This window comes from Chelmon rostratus, chromosome 14 (genome assembly GCF_017976325.1).
Source record: "Chelmon rostratus isolate fCheRos1 chromosome 14, fCheRos1.pri, whole genome shotgun sequence".
Classification (NCBI taxonomy): domain Eukaryota; kingdom Metazoa; phylum Chordata; class Actinopteri; order Chaetodontiformes; family Chaetodontidae; genus Chelmon; species Chelmon rostratus.
In genome coordinates this window covers 5,702,698-5,717,543 of record NC_055671.1, presented here as the reverse complement: position 1 = coordinate 5,717,543, position 14,846 = coordinate 5,702,698, and the positions used below count along the sequence as shown (strand labels likewise).

General features: G+C 46.5%; 1 protein-coding gene across 5 annotated transcripts in view; it reads right to left on the bottom strand.

Annotated features, from left to right (window-relative positions):
• Positions 1 to 220: 220 nt before the first annotated feature.
• The window catches only part of auts2a (activator of transcription and developmental regulator AUTS2 a), a 228,411-nt gene continuing 213,785 nt past the window's right edge, over positions 221 to 14,846 (bottom strand). The window contains exons 4-16 of one of the 5 annotated variants that reach the window (XM_041951738.1): positions 13,186 to 13,756; positions 11,543 to 11,838; positions 10,136 to 10,374; positions 9,036 to 9,080; positions 7,672 to 7,767; positions 7,488 to 7,559; positions 7,114 to 7,143; positions 6,274 to 6,345; positions 4,562 to 4,703; positions 3,661 to 3,741; positions 3,475 to 3,558; positions 3,082 to 3,334; positions 221 to 2,870 (exon numbers count right to left, since the gene is read on the bottom strand). In XM_041951738.1, coding sequence (XP_041807672.1) covers positions 1,628 to 2,870; positions 3,082 to 3,334; positions 3,475 to 3,558; positions 3,661 to 3,741; positions 4,562 to 4,703; positions 6,274 to 6,345; positions 7,114 to 7,143; positions 7,488 to 7,559; positions 7,672 to 7,767; positions 9,036 to 9,080; positions 10,136 to 10,374; positions 11,543 to 11,838; positions 13,186 to 13,756 — 3,224 coding nt within the window. In that variant the 3' untranslated portion in view covers positions 221 to 1,627. The remainder of the gene's footprint in view (positions 2,871 to 3,081; positions 3,335 to 3,474; positions 3,559 to 3,660; positions 3,742 to 4,561; positions 4,704 to 6,273; positions 6,346 to 7,113; positions 7,144 to 7,487; positions 7,560 to 7,671; positions 7,768 to 9,035; positions 9,081 to 10,135; positions 10,375 to 11,542; positions 11,839 to 13,185; positions 13,757 to 14,846) is intronic. The other 4 variants (XM_041951740.1, XM_041951739.1, XM_041951741.1 and 1 more) reach the window with 4 other exon arrangements.

Genomic DNA, 14,846 nt, shown 5'->3' with positions numbered 1-14,846 from the left:
TATCAAGTGACAAAGTAACTACACAATTAGTAGCACTTAAAATACTTATGATGCAGTGAGAGTTGTACCCAAGGTAGTTTATCCTCCATGGGAGCCTAATGTGGAAAGTCATTAAGTGTGTAAGCACAGAGTGTCAAAAAGAAACATAGCCTGTTTACTCAGTTCAGTGCACGTAGGTGGAGGAATGAAAGCCCCACAGACAGGGTTAGTACACATTTTTTAATAACATGGCACAATTTACATAACACAAGTTTAAATGAGGAGCATGCTGAAGATTCAGTCGCTTCATTTTTTCTCATTTTTGTACATGATCTAGAAAGACTTCATTTTTTTCCCTGTACATGGTAAACAGCAAAAAAAGTTTCTCATTTAACAATCTTTTTGCAATACGCATCGACTAACCACTATGGCTCCGGTGGACATTTTTATGTTGGATTAAAAAACACTGCACGACATGATATCACAGAGTTTGAAGCGCACAACTAAACCTTCAGTGGACTACTAAAATAGATCTCTGCTCATTAGAAACAAACTGTCCATAGTTTAGACTTGCTTTTTTGTCTTTTGATTTTGTAGGTACAACAACTTAGGAAAGCACTTTAATACACTGTTTGACCAACAGAACCTATTTCCAAAACATGTACTTTACACTCCTTCAATAGGGCAAATGTGCTGTCATGGTGTTTAATGTGCTGCATTCTCCCCAGAACAAGACTGGTGGTAACTGAGTGCAGGGGGGGGGGGGGGGGCACAGGAAGAATCATCTTCACATTTGTGCTGCTGGCATTTTGCATTAAAAATTCTTTGAAATGCAATAATTCCATTAGTTGTCTCTAGGATTGTCACCACAATTTATCATATTTGAGAAAATGATTCTCAAAAAACTACCGTTTTGTTTAGTCCAGATTTCTACCTACAAACCCTGTGTGGATCAGTTAAAGCTCATCTCTGTTTGCATGGACCCAATGTGTGTCACGTCTATGTTGTGGAGAGAATACAGCTTTTTGTCCTTTATTGGTACACAGTCAGTAGTGGTGAGAAGGCCAGCTTTCAGAAAGGGAGCCCAGACATTTGTTGCATAGTTGAATATGGGGTCTCTGGTACAATGCTAATCAGCTGCGTCAACCGAAAAAACAAAGGAACTGCAAAAAGCACATTCTGAATCACCGCTGTAATACTCCTCTATTTACATGTGTTCAAAGTAAAGCTTTCAAAACACCCTTTTGCATATTTGTACCATGATTTTTAATCCATACAGAGCGAGCACAGCGACTGTACACATTACAGTATCTACACACTTTGCTGTCTGTCAGTGCTAAAGTACCTGTACATTCCAAAATGTTCATTCTTACTCCACATCACTTTGCTATACAAGAGAAAGAATGACCACAAAAAGCTGGAGCAAACTGGAAAAAAAATCTCTGAAAAATCTTTTTTTTTGTTTCATGATTATTGTCTCTTTTGTGGTTTTATAGAAAAACAATTCATTGTGTGGGCATGTCCCTGCCCCCATAAGTTATTCACAGCTATGTTACAGTCTTGCTTTGCCCAAAGCTAAGTGCTTGGTGTGAGTTCAGTGTTAGTGAGGCACAGGGCAGCAGGGGCACACAGTCTGCGGAGGCTCAGCTCACCGTGCCTCAATGTCTTTGTGAGCCGGTCTGTCTCTGATATCTGTGGCCAGGGGAGTAGTCCGTCTGGGTGAGCCGGGCCGGGCACCCAGGGAGGGGATGAGTGGGGGCGGGGCACTCAGAGAGGCTGTGGGTGGCGCTTTGTTTAGGATACCGTTCTGATGCGCCGCGGCAGCGGCTGCTGCCGCTGCAGCTGCAGCTGTGGGGCTGACCCTGGAGTAGTGCATGCCTGGGAGTCCAGGGGCCATGAGGCCCGGAGCGGGGTGGGGGAGGTGTCCGTCAAGGGCTGGATGGTGCATTGAGGGGTGGAGGCGCCCGTGCTCATAGTCCTCTCTGAGCATGTTGAGGCGGTCGCGCTCCTCCAGCTGGGCACGCTCCTGCTCCCTCCGATGCTCCAGGGCCAGAGGGTGAGCGTGGTCACGGTTAAAGTCATGAGGCTCACGGTCCCTGTAGGAGCGCTCTGCCTCGTAGAGGCGAGGCGCTGCCAGCCGGTGCAGAGGGTCATTCCTCAGAAGCAGGTCCCTGGTCAGAGGGTCCCGTCTGTGAATGTCCAGGCCCCTGTAGGGGTCCCGCATTGGGTCCCAATGGAAGGCGGGGTAGGGGAACCTGTCAGCTCCCGGGATGGGGCTGATACCCATGAAGGGCGCCACCACTCGAGTTCTCTCCAGACTGCTGATGGTGTTAATAGGGTGGACGCCAGCCATGCCCATGGGCACGGGCATCGAGGAGGGAGGATGAAGGTTTGGTGTGGACGGTGCCTGTGTTGGGTGCTCACTTGCCCTCTCTGTGGCTCCATCCTGCTCCTCCTTCCGCTCCTCCTTCACTTTCACCTCACTGTTCTTCTTCTGGTGCTCGTACGGCAGCTCTACCTTCTTCTCCAGAACCTCCCTGCTCAGGCCACTGTTTGCACGCTCGAGGCTGGTCTGGCGGATGTAGGGCGATGCCGTCCCCCTGTTGGACACTTTGTCCTCTGACACCCGGCCATCATGGATGACAGGTGTGTCCTTGTCACTGTGCTGGTTGTCTTTGAGCTTATGGTCATCTGTGCCATTGTCTTTCCAGGAGTCCGAGTGCTCCCTCTCCCTGTCTTTGGTCTTGTTCTCCTTGTCCCTCGGAGGCTCTCCAGAGGCAGGGGGCAGGTGGTTCCTGTGGTGCTCAGGAGGCCGGCTGTGGCTAAGGAGGCTGATAGGGTTGACAGGGACTGGGGATGGATGGCTTGGATGACGCTTTTCTACAGACTCCCTAGAAAAAAGAGAAAGTCCCCGCATCAGTACCAGTGACTTAGCTTTTGTCAAATAGATCAACTGTGAGGATCGTTAATGAGCTAAAACACCAAAGTATTTCATTGCATTATATCAGAACAAATAAAAAGATAACAAATCTGATATATACCCAGACTCCTTTCAGGCCTGTTCTTTGACTGAGTTAACAGGAGTCACTTTTGGACACTCACCTGTCTTTGTCGTCTTTACCGACCAACGAGTCCCGTTTGTCAGAGTCTCGGTCCCTCTCGTGCGAGCTGGCTGAGGTGCTCCTCTCAGAGTCTCCAGGTTTCAACCAGGGTGGCGGTGTGGGGAAGGAAGGCGGCGTACGGTGCAGGCGGTTCCACGGCTCCTGGTGGCCACTGTTACCACTGCTGTTGAAGTGCTGCTGTGCATTGGGGCCATCTTTATGGCCAAACACTGAGTTGGCCGCTGTTAGGGATTCAACACGTGGAAAAACACAGTGGGACACAAGTTAAATGCCTGTCTTGACAACTTGCACTGGTGTATGTCTGAGTTTAAGTTGTATACTGCTGATGTTCTGATACAGGATCAATAGTTTCATTAATGAAGTTGAAACTCACTTAGTGCTGGATTTCCAAGTCCCCCGAAGGCTGACGAACTGAGGGATCCCAGTCCTCCAAATGATGTAGGCCTACTGAAAGGTTCTGCAGAGAGACACGACATGTTACCATGCATATATTCACATCTTCATTTTCCTATTTCAGATCGAGACTGAAGACTGAGACTGAACTGCAGATTCCTCTTACCTAAGTGAGATGCTGGGGTGAGGAAGTTTCCAGGATGGTGGGGCGGGTGACCAAAAGGACCAGCTGATGGGTGTGTGGGACCTGAGGAGGGACAGACAGAAGGTATCACAGAAACATCCATGAACTGCTGACTGCAATACTGCTAAGCAAGTGTTAATAATTTCTCCATCAGAGAGCACTAACAAGATAATTTTTCAACTGTAAAACATGCAGCTCAGTACATATCTTTGAGAAAATTCATTTAAAAACTAATTTACTGGATCCTTCTCAAAATTCTTGGGGTTGGCCCTTCACTTTGGTTTAGACTGAAAAATGTCTCAAAAGCTATCGAATAGACTGCCAGGCAGTTTGGTCCAAACAGCTGTGGCCCCCTGCTGTCTGAGCACCTTCATCTCAGATCAAAAGTTTGTCCACAAATACTTACAAGACATGACATTCCCATCAGCTTCAGCTGTACTTTGTGTGTAGTGCTATATGTGCTACATGTTAGCATGCTAGACTAAGATGGTAAACATAACAGCATTTAGCTTTGAAAGTATTGCTGTGCCTTAATTGCTTTTGTGTGCTTCTTCCTGTAAGACTTGAGAGTATCGATATCCTAAAACCTACTATGTTGACCTTAAGGTAAATGTTTTTTGTCCAAGTGTAAATATTTGAATGTCCAATCAGTATTCATTAAGTGGTTTATTAAAGATAGATGCACTATATTGTTGTTATTGTTTCCATGTTGTGGACTAACTGGTGGTTTTGGCTTTTTCACGCTGAACTTGGTAACAATATAAGCAGACAACAGGTCGCTCTGAACAGCAGGAACCGACAGACTGCAGCTGTATGTCAGAGGGTACTGCTGTTAACCATCAATCTATCAATCTTTCAACCCAGACATGTGCCACACGCTCACCTGCAGCGGAGAAGAGCGTGGCGGGCCGTGCCAAGTCGCTGGGGTGATGGATGGCGCCGAAGAGGCTAGGGCCCGGAGGCCGACTCAGGAACTCAGGCTTGAGGCCAAAGTCTAGCTTGTGAGGGTCGACCTGCATCTGCTGCTAGAAGGCGCCAGACCGACAGAGAGAAACACATGTAAAACCCCTTTGCACAAGCTATGATTAATCAGGTTTTAGATTTTTTTAGGTTAACAGAGGCTTTTTTATTTTAAGTAAACTAGTGATGTGACACTTTCAGGGCGTGTTGCATGGATCAAACCTGAGACCCTTCCTGGAATGAGAGAGTGCCTCTCATTGTCAGCCTACGCTGAATTAAACTCTAAGATAAGGAGACTGCTTTCTCAATGGACCCATCACTATAACCTCAAGAAGTTATTGTTGCTGAGGCCACACAATGAAAACTAACGGTTACATTTTGTTGCAGCCGATTGTGGTCCTAAACACTGGTTCTTTTAGATCTCTGCTGCCTTCGACACAGAAAACCTTGGAATAACACTGGACAATACTCTGACTGTTAACACAATTTGGCCTTTACAGCTCAGAATTAGAGCCAGACTCAGGACCCTCAAGACTAAATTATTGCAACTCCCTTTACTTTGGTATCAACCAGCCTTCTATGCAGACTTAAAAAAGGGAACATATCAAGCCTGTACTAGCATCTGTGCACTGGCTCCCCGTTCAGTATCAGATTCCTTAAGAGACTCCTCTGTTTGTGTTTAAAGCCCTATTCGGTCTTGCCCCGAGCTATATTACAGAACTTCTATCTGCATGCAGAACAGCTCGGCCCCTCAGATCTACAGATCAAGAACTGTTAACCATCCCACTATCTCGCTGAAAGCTTCCTGGAGACAGGGCCTTCTCAGGAGCTGCACCAAAACTCTGGAATAGTCTCAGCAGCAGTGTCTCTTGATTCCTTTTAAAAGATCTCATTAGACCCACTTTTACTCCCTTGCTTTGAGTGACTTGCACTCCTCATTGATGTGCATGATTGTCTGTATGCGTACATTATGTATTGTGTTTGTATTTTAAGCATTCATGTTCTGTGATGATCTTTGTGCTCAGTTATGTTTGTTGTAAAGCACCTGGTTTGTTTTCAAAATGGTCTTTTGTTAAGTGACTTGTAGTCAAGGCAATAGTAGAATTATGTTCACAAATCACCAAAAATCAGCCTCTGCCTTTAAAATATTATTTAGACCTTAGAGAAAGCATTATAATGCTTTTTTACAGTAGAGAAACTAGAGCTGTGTCCCAAAACCATACTACACTCAACTCCTTAGCAAGTTTTGTCTGTAGTGTGTTCATGCAGGAAAAAGCAACAAAATAAAGACAGAACATATACTTAAAAAAGATTTAAGCATGATGTTGATATGTACTGTTCTCCCACAATGCACTGCACAAAGGAAATTCAATTCTCAAAGCTGGAAAAAAAACTGTGGAGAAAGAGCTCAGAAGACAAAACAACTATTTAACAAAATAATTAGTTTGATCTTTGTTCAACCAGCTGTGTCATCCTGAAGTTTGATTGCCTTTGCAGAAATATTGCATTGCTTCTTGTATAACTGTTATATATATATACTATTATAAAGATTGGTATATAGTGTGGAATTGGGACACAGTTAACTTTGTCTCGTGTTAATACTTTAGCACAAATCACAGACAGATGAGTCCTCACCTTTACTTTCTGTTGGTGGTGGTATATCTGCCAGGCAATATGGACATGCATGGCGCACCACTTCCCTGGTTTCTGTAGGAACAAGACAAAAACATGGTGTCACAAGCTTAGTCTTTAACAAGAACGACAGGAAGGTGATTACTGCTACATTTATATATTAAAAGGTTGAAGTGTGGTAGTGAATATAGTATATTTACATCTATATTTGATTTACAAGAATAATTTTTCAGATTTTCTCTGATATATCCACGCTGGCACAATAAGATGAAGGCGAAGGAGGGCAAACATGTGAATGCATTACATCAGCCAAAGTCTGCTGACCCACATTTAATGGGTATTATGCTAATAATTTTAAACCCTCACACGATCAACTCTGCAATCACACAACCATGTTTAATAATATCAACACAGCATGCCCTCATCTCATTTGTTTACAGTGAAGTCATCTGAAAATGACACAGTTATAACTTAAATATAGTACATGTAGCACCTTTAATCACATATTACTTAAAGATATGGGCTATGATGGTGATTTGGCATGTGACAGAGGCAGAGTAATTATAGCTGAGATCTGACTGGTCTTGTTTGAACCTGGAAAGAGTGTCAAGCAGTGCACGTCTATGTTTGAGCAAAGTCTGACAACAGCATTTCTACATGCAGAGGGTGCACTGTTCTCCAGATTGAGCTTTGTTGTGGTATAAACCAGCACTCAGCCTCCAAGTGCAGCACTCATTTAATTAAAGATACTATCTACTCCATCAGTGAAAACCCTTTATGACATCATGGCTGGTTTGCGTGTGTGTCAGGATGCAGAAGCCACTGCAGGGAGTGAGCACTCACCCTGAGAATGGGCCGAAATGGATCCGTTAGCTACAGGAGGGGGAGGGGGGGGAAAGGTTATTTTGCTGTCAGTCAAATCACCCCTAATTAGTCTGTGTGTGGCATTCATTATGAAGGAAATTAAAATGTTAAAATTTCCCTTTACAATTAAGCAATAAGCAGTAATTAAGGCATGAATGTTAAACAGTGTGTCGCCCTCTCGGCAGTGGAGAGGCAGACAGGAACACGTACAGACGGTCTGCAGATGAAATCTTTACAAAGGTATCATTTGGTGATGAAAACCTCCTGACTCAAAGGCTTATGTAACATTTACAGAGGGTCTAAAGGTTACCTCTACCTCCTCTTGTGTTGGTTGTTTGAGTGTGCGCTCTTACCCTGGGGTCCTTCTGTAAGAATGTGTGTGGGACGGCTCCAGGTCTCGTGGACACATCGAGTGGATTAGAGGTCTAGAGAGCACCAGACACAGATCAAAACGAGATCCTCTGTAAATAACTCCTGTTTTCAGGTGTCTCTGTGTGTGAGGACGTGGGTGTGCGGTGTTGTCCCCGCTTGTCTTACCTTAGGCTGAAAGGCGCCCTGCAGCGAGCCGAAGGGCCCGGTCGGGGGGATGACGGGGGGAAGGCCAGACATGGCTGGTGGGTAGGAGTGGAAGAGCTGAGGAAGAAAGGAGGTAGAGTAGGTGTAAGGATGGTTCGGTCTGTCAGTGAAATGCAGGGCAGCAGCTTCGTAAGGCAGTGAAGATGGAACAAACGGGTTAAAGTGATGGATGAACCTCAACATTCAACCTTTTTTCCATTTTCTAACTGCTTACATGGGGAATTGCCTACATGTTTCACAAACTGAGTTTCTAAAACATTTTCCTGCTCCTCCCCAGTGGATTTAAATAAGGGAAAACACTCCCTTTGATATGAAAACTAGAATGTTGTAATACAAGCAAAACACATGTAAACCAAACAAGTGCTCAAGGCTTCCATAGAATTATCCTGTGAAGAAACATATGTAATCAGCTACTCAGTGTAATTGTTGTTGTCACTCATATTAGCCTTAGTGGAGCAGCAAGTGTTTTTCATGTTTCTGAACTTGCTGCTTACATTGCTTTAATCATGGATGGTGCCAACAGAATTATTTAAACTTGGGTTACCAGGATGAGTTATTTTGAAGCGCTTGAGGATATGCTGTGAGATTTTAAATGCAACTTGTGTTTCCTTGTGCATCATGTTTTATAGAGAGGAAATGGCTTCAGGGTATTTGCTGCTACCATAATAACAACAAGGAAATATGAAGAATCAGAAATGAAGCACTGAAAAACAAACTAGCGGCATTCTGCAACATCTATTTGACCCAGGGTTGGGTCTAATACAAAAATGTGATTTTTCTGATATTAAAATCTTCCTCGCAGCTCGGAGGAACAGTTTGAAGAACAAATCACACTTGTGCAGGCGTCTGGAAGCTTCAGCAAAAATGGTAGTAGAGATGGGTCCAATGTTTAAAATAAATCCCCTTTAGTGAATAAGAATCATGAGCAAGCCACTGCCGTTAGACAAATACAAATGAAGAGCAGCAAGCAAGACAAAGATACAGTATTCCTCTGGCAATAATGCAGCCACTGTCTCTTTCTGTATTAATTTCTATGCACAACAATTTTACTGTTACATGCACGCACGATAAATCTTGTGCTCTGAGATTTAAGAATCCAGCACTGTTTAGCTAATTCTAACATTTGCTTGGGCTGAAGGGTGAAATGGTGCAGCGAGGATGCTTACAGTAGCCATTATGAAGCGGATGAGCGATCGCATGAAATCTGTCTCTCACACGCACACACGCACACACACACAGCTGGAACACCCACTAGCATGGGCATGAATGGTATAATGGGCAAGCAACAGACTGCTCTGCAGACAGACAGTACGCCGGAAACTCACACTGTGTCTGTAGAAGGGGTCAACTTTTGTTGGGTATTTGTCAAACTGTAGGAGAAACGAAACAGAGCTAAGTACAAAGATGTAGAGAAAACACAACAACCTACACATGCATACTGGAACAGGGCTGAGATTGGCCTCTTTCAGGGTCATTTCAGGCCAACACAAAATAAATGCATCACAAACTGTATTTTAGGATGAATAACATACTTATGTGATTCAAGATCTAAAATGTCAACTAAGATTCAAAGTTCAACCACTTCCCAAACCAGACTGTTTTCATCCTCCCCTCCTCGTGATCATCTGAAGACCTTGTAAACTAGCGTGGGTTCTGTGTCTCATTTGGTTTCCTTTTAGTGGTGCGGCACAGGCTCAGGGCGAACATTTCCCCAGTCAAGACTAAACACTGCAGCCATAAAGAGCCTTTTTATGGCCTCATTAGCTGTCAGAGGCCTCGCCATGCTGCCTTTGAGGTATCATCAGAGCCAAGTGAACTCTCTATGGGCCAGGCAGTTACGAATGTGTGTGTGTGTTTGTGTGAGTTTAAGGTCCAGCCACCCATTGCCTGTGGTCTCCCCCAACAAACAGCGGGGCTCTTAACACAAGGCATTTGCCAGTAATGAAAACCCCCAAATGGGACCAAATGATGTCATTAAATTCAGAATGAATTAAGTGTATTATGTTCTGAAAGCTGGCTCTGAAGTTAACATGCTTTAGGCAAGTTATTGCCAATTTAGAAAATAACGGCGACTCGAGTCTGGAGTGCCAGAGTATGCCAGGGAAAACACTAGAAAGACTCTCTGGGAGAATAAAGGCATCATTGTGGCGTGGACGGACACACGTGGTCATCGTTGAAAGGCCGCCACAGAAACCCACAGGTCCCTACAGCGTGCTGCTCACACACATGTCCAACTGTGAAAATCTTCACTCTCGCAACCGCAAGGTGAAAACACTTTATGAGCCATGGCCGCCCACTCGTCTACACATGTAAAAGTCATTATCAGCAGACATAAGAACATTTCAGCTATGGTGGATTTTTTTTCCCTCCATTGACACCCTCCACCCGCTCCATCCCAACACAGTTGCGTTCTACTTATCCTCACATTTCTGGCAGGGGTACGCACCATGGTCGGTGCTGGGGTGGGCATGATGGCGTGGGGGAAGGGCGTGAAGGTGTGCTGGTGGGTGTGCTGGTGGGTGTGTTGGTGCTGATGCTGGTGCTGATGCTGGTGCTGGTGGAACTCGGTGCGCAGGTAGGGCGGAGGGCCCAGTGAGGCGCCGCGGTCGGCGCTCTGGGAGGCCAGGAAACGGGTGTTGAGCTCCTGGCGCAGAAGGTCTTGCTCTGGAGGAGCAAGAGAGAAGGGAGGATTAGGACTGGGTTTGTTAACGAGGGGAAGGTAACGATCAAGGAGCCCTCAAGCATTTTTACACAACAGACCCTGAACATACAAATGAAGCATTCCTCATTTTGCTGGGTCCTTCTGGAAGCCCCTCAAAACCCCTTGGGGGCCCTGGACTCCAATGTGAGAGCTATGCATGTCATTAACTAGGAAGCCATGTCAAAGTTCTGTGATTATCAGCAAGTCGTTTTAAATTTAAGCAAGGCTGGAGGTGATTAGAGCTGTCTGACTGCTGGAACAGTCAAATGCTGTGATCTGATACACTACAGCCCCTCTGAGACAGCAACATCTGTTGTTCTAATAACCTCTGTGCAGCCCGTGGAGAAAGAGTGGATTTCAAGAAATCATTGGCTTTTCTTCTAAATCCAACAAAACCTGCCTTCAGAGATTACATCTCTTCCAGAGTAACCTTATCCTTCCTATTCCAGAGTGACTCACTACAATATTTTCTGCATTTATTTCAAGCTTTATTGGGCTGGGAGTGGGGGTGGAATTTTCTCTTCATAAAAATTTCATTAGTATCTTTTGAACAAAATCCAGCTTGCTCCGTTCCATATTGACCAAATTGATTTCTTGCACATGAACGCCATTCCAGGTGAAAATGGAAGTTCTGGGAACGTGGCTAAAGGCGAGCCCCCCTCCTCTTCCCACACTGACCCTGACATTTAGCTCAACAGCACTACGCGGAAATGTGCACGGGGTCTGTAATAGCTTTTGCAATGTGGCTCGACTTGCTGGTGGATATTACTGGTGTGAAGAGAGTCGATCAATCAGAGCATGACGGACAGAGTGTGAACTTGAACTGTCCACACGGCTATAAACACGCAAAACCTCAGGCATGGACTACATGCTATGATTATTCTTGGACTTGTTTGTTTCTGTAAATAATTACCAGGGTAACATTCTGTCTGTGTCAAATGCTTTCAAATCAAATTCTGCTCTGACGCGATTCCTCTTGTACGCCTCGTGTCTCGACTGTCCTGGCAACCTCACGCAACACCTGGCTAAAAGAAGAGACTGCTTTTTGTTCTCTGTCGGCTGAAGGTGCAATCCTCTGCCACACCAGTCGGGGGCGATGTAGAGATGCTTGCAAGCAGCTGTGATGTTTACCTGAGTAGGCACTCCCAGCAGCAGGATGTCCGGGTACTGGCAGGGTGCTAGACGTAAGTGGTGGTGGTGGAGGCAAGGCCGCTGGAGGAGCGAACATATTGGGGTGATGTGGGTGCGGCGAGGACTGCAAGGCAGGGGGAAAGCTGTGGGGAGTGTTCTGGTTAGCAGCCAAGGGTAAGGGGAAGGTGGAGGCTGCTGCTGCGGCCGCCGCAGGAGGAGGCGGGTGGTGGGGGAGGTGCAAGGAGGTAGCAGGGGGCCCGTGGGGCTTGGTGCCTGGGGTGCTGCTCCTGCTGCTGCTGTAAAGAGAAAGCAGAAAAAACAGAGAAAGGAGCCAGGTTAAGCCAGGCGTGATCAGTCAAAATTAACACTTGTTCCTCCACATCCCCTCATCTCCATCTGCTCCGACGTTCAATTCCCAGCACAGTGTTTTCACACCTCAACTGTCCTCCATTTACAAACGCCTCCCTGCCTCTCTCTTGTGCTTTACAGAATCCAGGGCAAACATGATCCGCGAAAACATCACATTCACAACACCCTCGGATGCAAATAAACCACCGCTGGCAAGCATAACAGAACGAGCATCTGTCTTTGAACAGCTTCTGTTAAGGCACTTCCTCCAGAGCCAGGTAGTGAACATGTGCATCGGAAATGGGATGAGAGGGAGAGAGGGTGTGTATGCATGTGTAAGCAAACAGTCTTTTGTAGTGTGTGTGGGTTTTCCCTGGGGGCAGTCACAGAGCCTGCGTCTCCACAGCTCCACACACTAAGCCTAAAAGCTCATTTGCAGCGCTCGCTCTTCGCTGTGGGCCCCGGCCATGATTATTCATAGTAGGTGCCAGGCCCTGTTGGCGCACTGGCAGACTGGCAGGGCTGGCACGGAGAGAGGGAGGCGAAGCCAAGTCCTGAGAGCCTGCAAGGCAGAGCTGTTGTTGGGACTGAGTGGGTTCTGAAGGAGCTATCCTGGAGTCTTAAATTAATGGAGAGAGACTCATAGGCCTTAGTGCTTCGCAATAGATATAGGATACAACAGACTGAACTAAGCCCTGTGCCAGCTCTATTGTTATTTTTAATAATATAAAAAATGACTGTCATCATGGTGTATTTGAACACACAAAGTAGAAAACCACTGAGGATTCATGATAATTTGAGAAAATTAACAGCCCACTAAGTATTTAATTTTTTTAAAGGAGAAATATCACAACTTTGAGCCCATTTTCTTCATATTCTCACACTAATAACCTCTTCTCAATAAAATACAAAAAGTATGGTACTAATTCAAAGTTGCACAAACTATGGCACATACAGCCAGTATAACTGGTGGGGGCTGGAATCTATATAGAGCCCCAATGACAATGTTGGTTGCTAATGAAGCAGCGACACTCAGGGCACAGTGTGGCCCTTTTATTCGGTACTTGATAATCAGTGCTGCTGTTTGGCTCGGGGACTTAAAGCTCTCCCTCATAGCAATTTACATACTGATCATGCATCGTGTGTACTTTCAGCTCAAGAGATATTTCATATTTTCAAGTGTGTGAATGTGGAGGTTTCGTCTGCACTGCATGCAATTTTCTGCATCAGAGCACACGAGGACATGAGAGACGTGACTGTTCTTGACTGATCTGTCGATGTGTGACCGGCCTTACCTGTGACCGTTGAGGTTGATACCGTTGTAGGCAGAAAGAGGCCGGGGGTGGCAGCGTGACGGGGGCCGGTGGGGCCCTGCCTGACTGGGGTGCTGTTGGTGAGGGTGATGGGTGGGGAGGGCAGGTGATGGTGGGTGTGGGTGAAGGCTGGGCGTCGGCGGAGGACGGGGGTGGGACAGCAGATCGGGCTGGTGCTGGGGCCGGGGAGGGGGGAGTGGCGAGGGCTCTTGGCCCTGGGCGAGAGGCAGGGCTGCGGGTGTCTGAGGCCTGGGGAGAGCCTCTGAGCGTGGGGGCAGGTGTGCGGAGGCCGGAGCCTGGGTAGGGCCGTTTGGCTGGGTCCGACGGGGGGACAGGGGCTGAGGGATGGACGGCTGGGGCTGCGGCTGGGGAAGGGGGAGGGCTTGGGGGGGTAGGGGCTGACTGGGGGCACTGGATGCAGGGGGTTGGGGGTCCCTGCAGCTCTCCTGGCTCCTCTCCTGACTGCGCTCTAGGCCTGACACCTTGAGGAGGCCTGGGCCATGAGGCTCCTGGCTGCCATTGGTGGAGAGCACATCGAGGCCAAAATCTGGAACTGTGTAAAACAGAAAGAGAAAATTGGCGTGAAAAAACAACGTCTCCAATAGCAATGCCTAGTTTCCTAGCTGATGGTCAATTTGAACAAAAATGTTAAAAACAAAAAACCTAAAACCTGCTGAAAGTCAAAACATCCAACACGATCACAGCTTTCAGATGCTTTGATGACCTCCTTTCCTCAGGTGAGTGAACAGCGCAGTTGCACATCTCCAGCTCTAATAAAGCTTGTGCATATGTGTGAGCAATAGGCCTTATGAAAGCTCTAGTCTCTCTGCCATCTCTTCTGCCATGCTTAGTGTGTGCACTCTGAGCTGACAGACAGCCCCGCAAACCAACACACACGTTTTCCTTCTCTCCCTTCTCACGCCGACACACCCTGCTGGGGTTTGCAGCTGTGCCAGCACAAGCACCAATTTCTGAGCCCTTTCACACAGCCTCTGACGCCGTCCCTGGGGACAAACTCCACGGCTGAAATGTGTTTTGCTTCTCCAGGCTAAATCAGTTTTATCATGAACAAAACAACATCACTGTTTTGTTTTTTTTTTTGTGCCTGGATGACATACAACATGCTAAACTGGATGAGCTGCAAGTACAAATGTGCTTGGATAAAGGTAACGCTCTTTGGTGGTGCCAGACAAACAGCTTTCACAGACCACATTCTGACAGAGACAGCGTTCTGCAGGCAGGTTTAGCGGTGAGCGAGCTAATGGCTCAGAAGCTGAAGCCTCATTCAGAAGGAGGATTTGTGAAGGAGAGCCTTGTTGCTGCCAGATGAAGTCAAACTGTTCAGTGTCAGCGTGTCTGGAAGAATTCACAGAGATGAAGAGAAACCTGACGAGGAAACTCAGTGATAACAAGTGACCTTCATGGTGGACATGACCAAAAACCTCTCAGAGCTGGACATCAAGCTCCAGCAGCTTCTCAGCTCTCTGCTTTAAAATGTGAAACCATCTGAAAGCTGCGGCAACTGGAAAGAGCAAACACTGAGCATGTTCCTACTCTGCAACTATGATATCTGAATATGCTGCTGAGTGTGAAAACTTTAACTTAGTGAGAGGTTTCAGGACGTGTAAATTAAACGAAAGGAA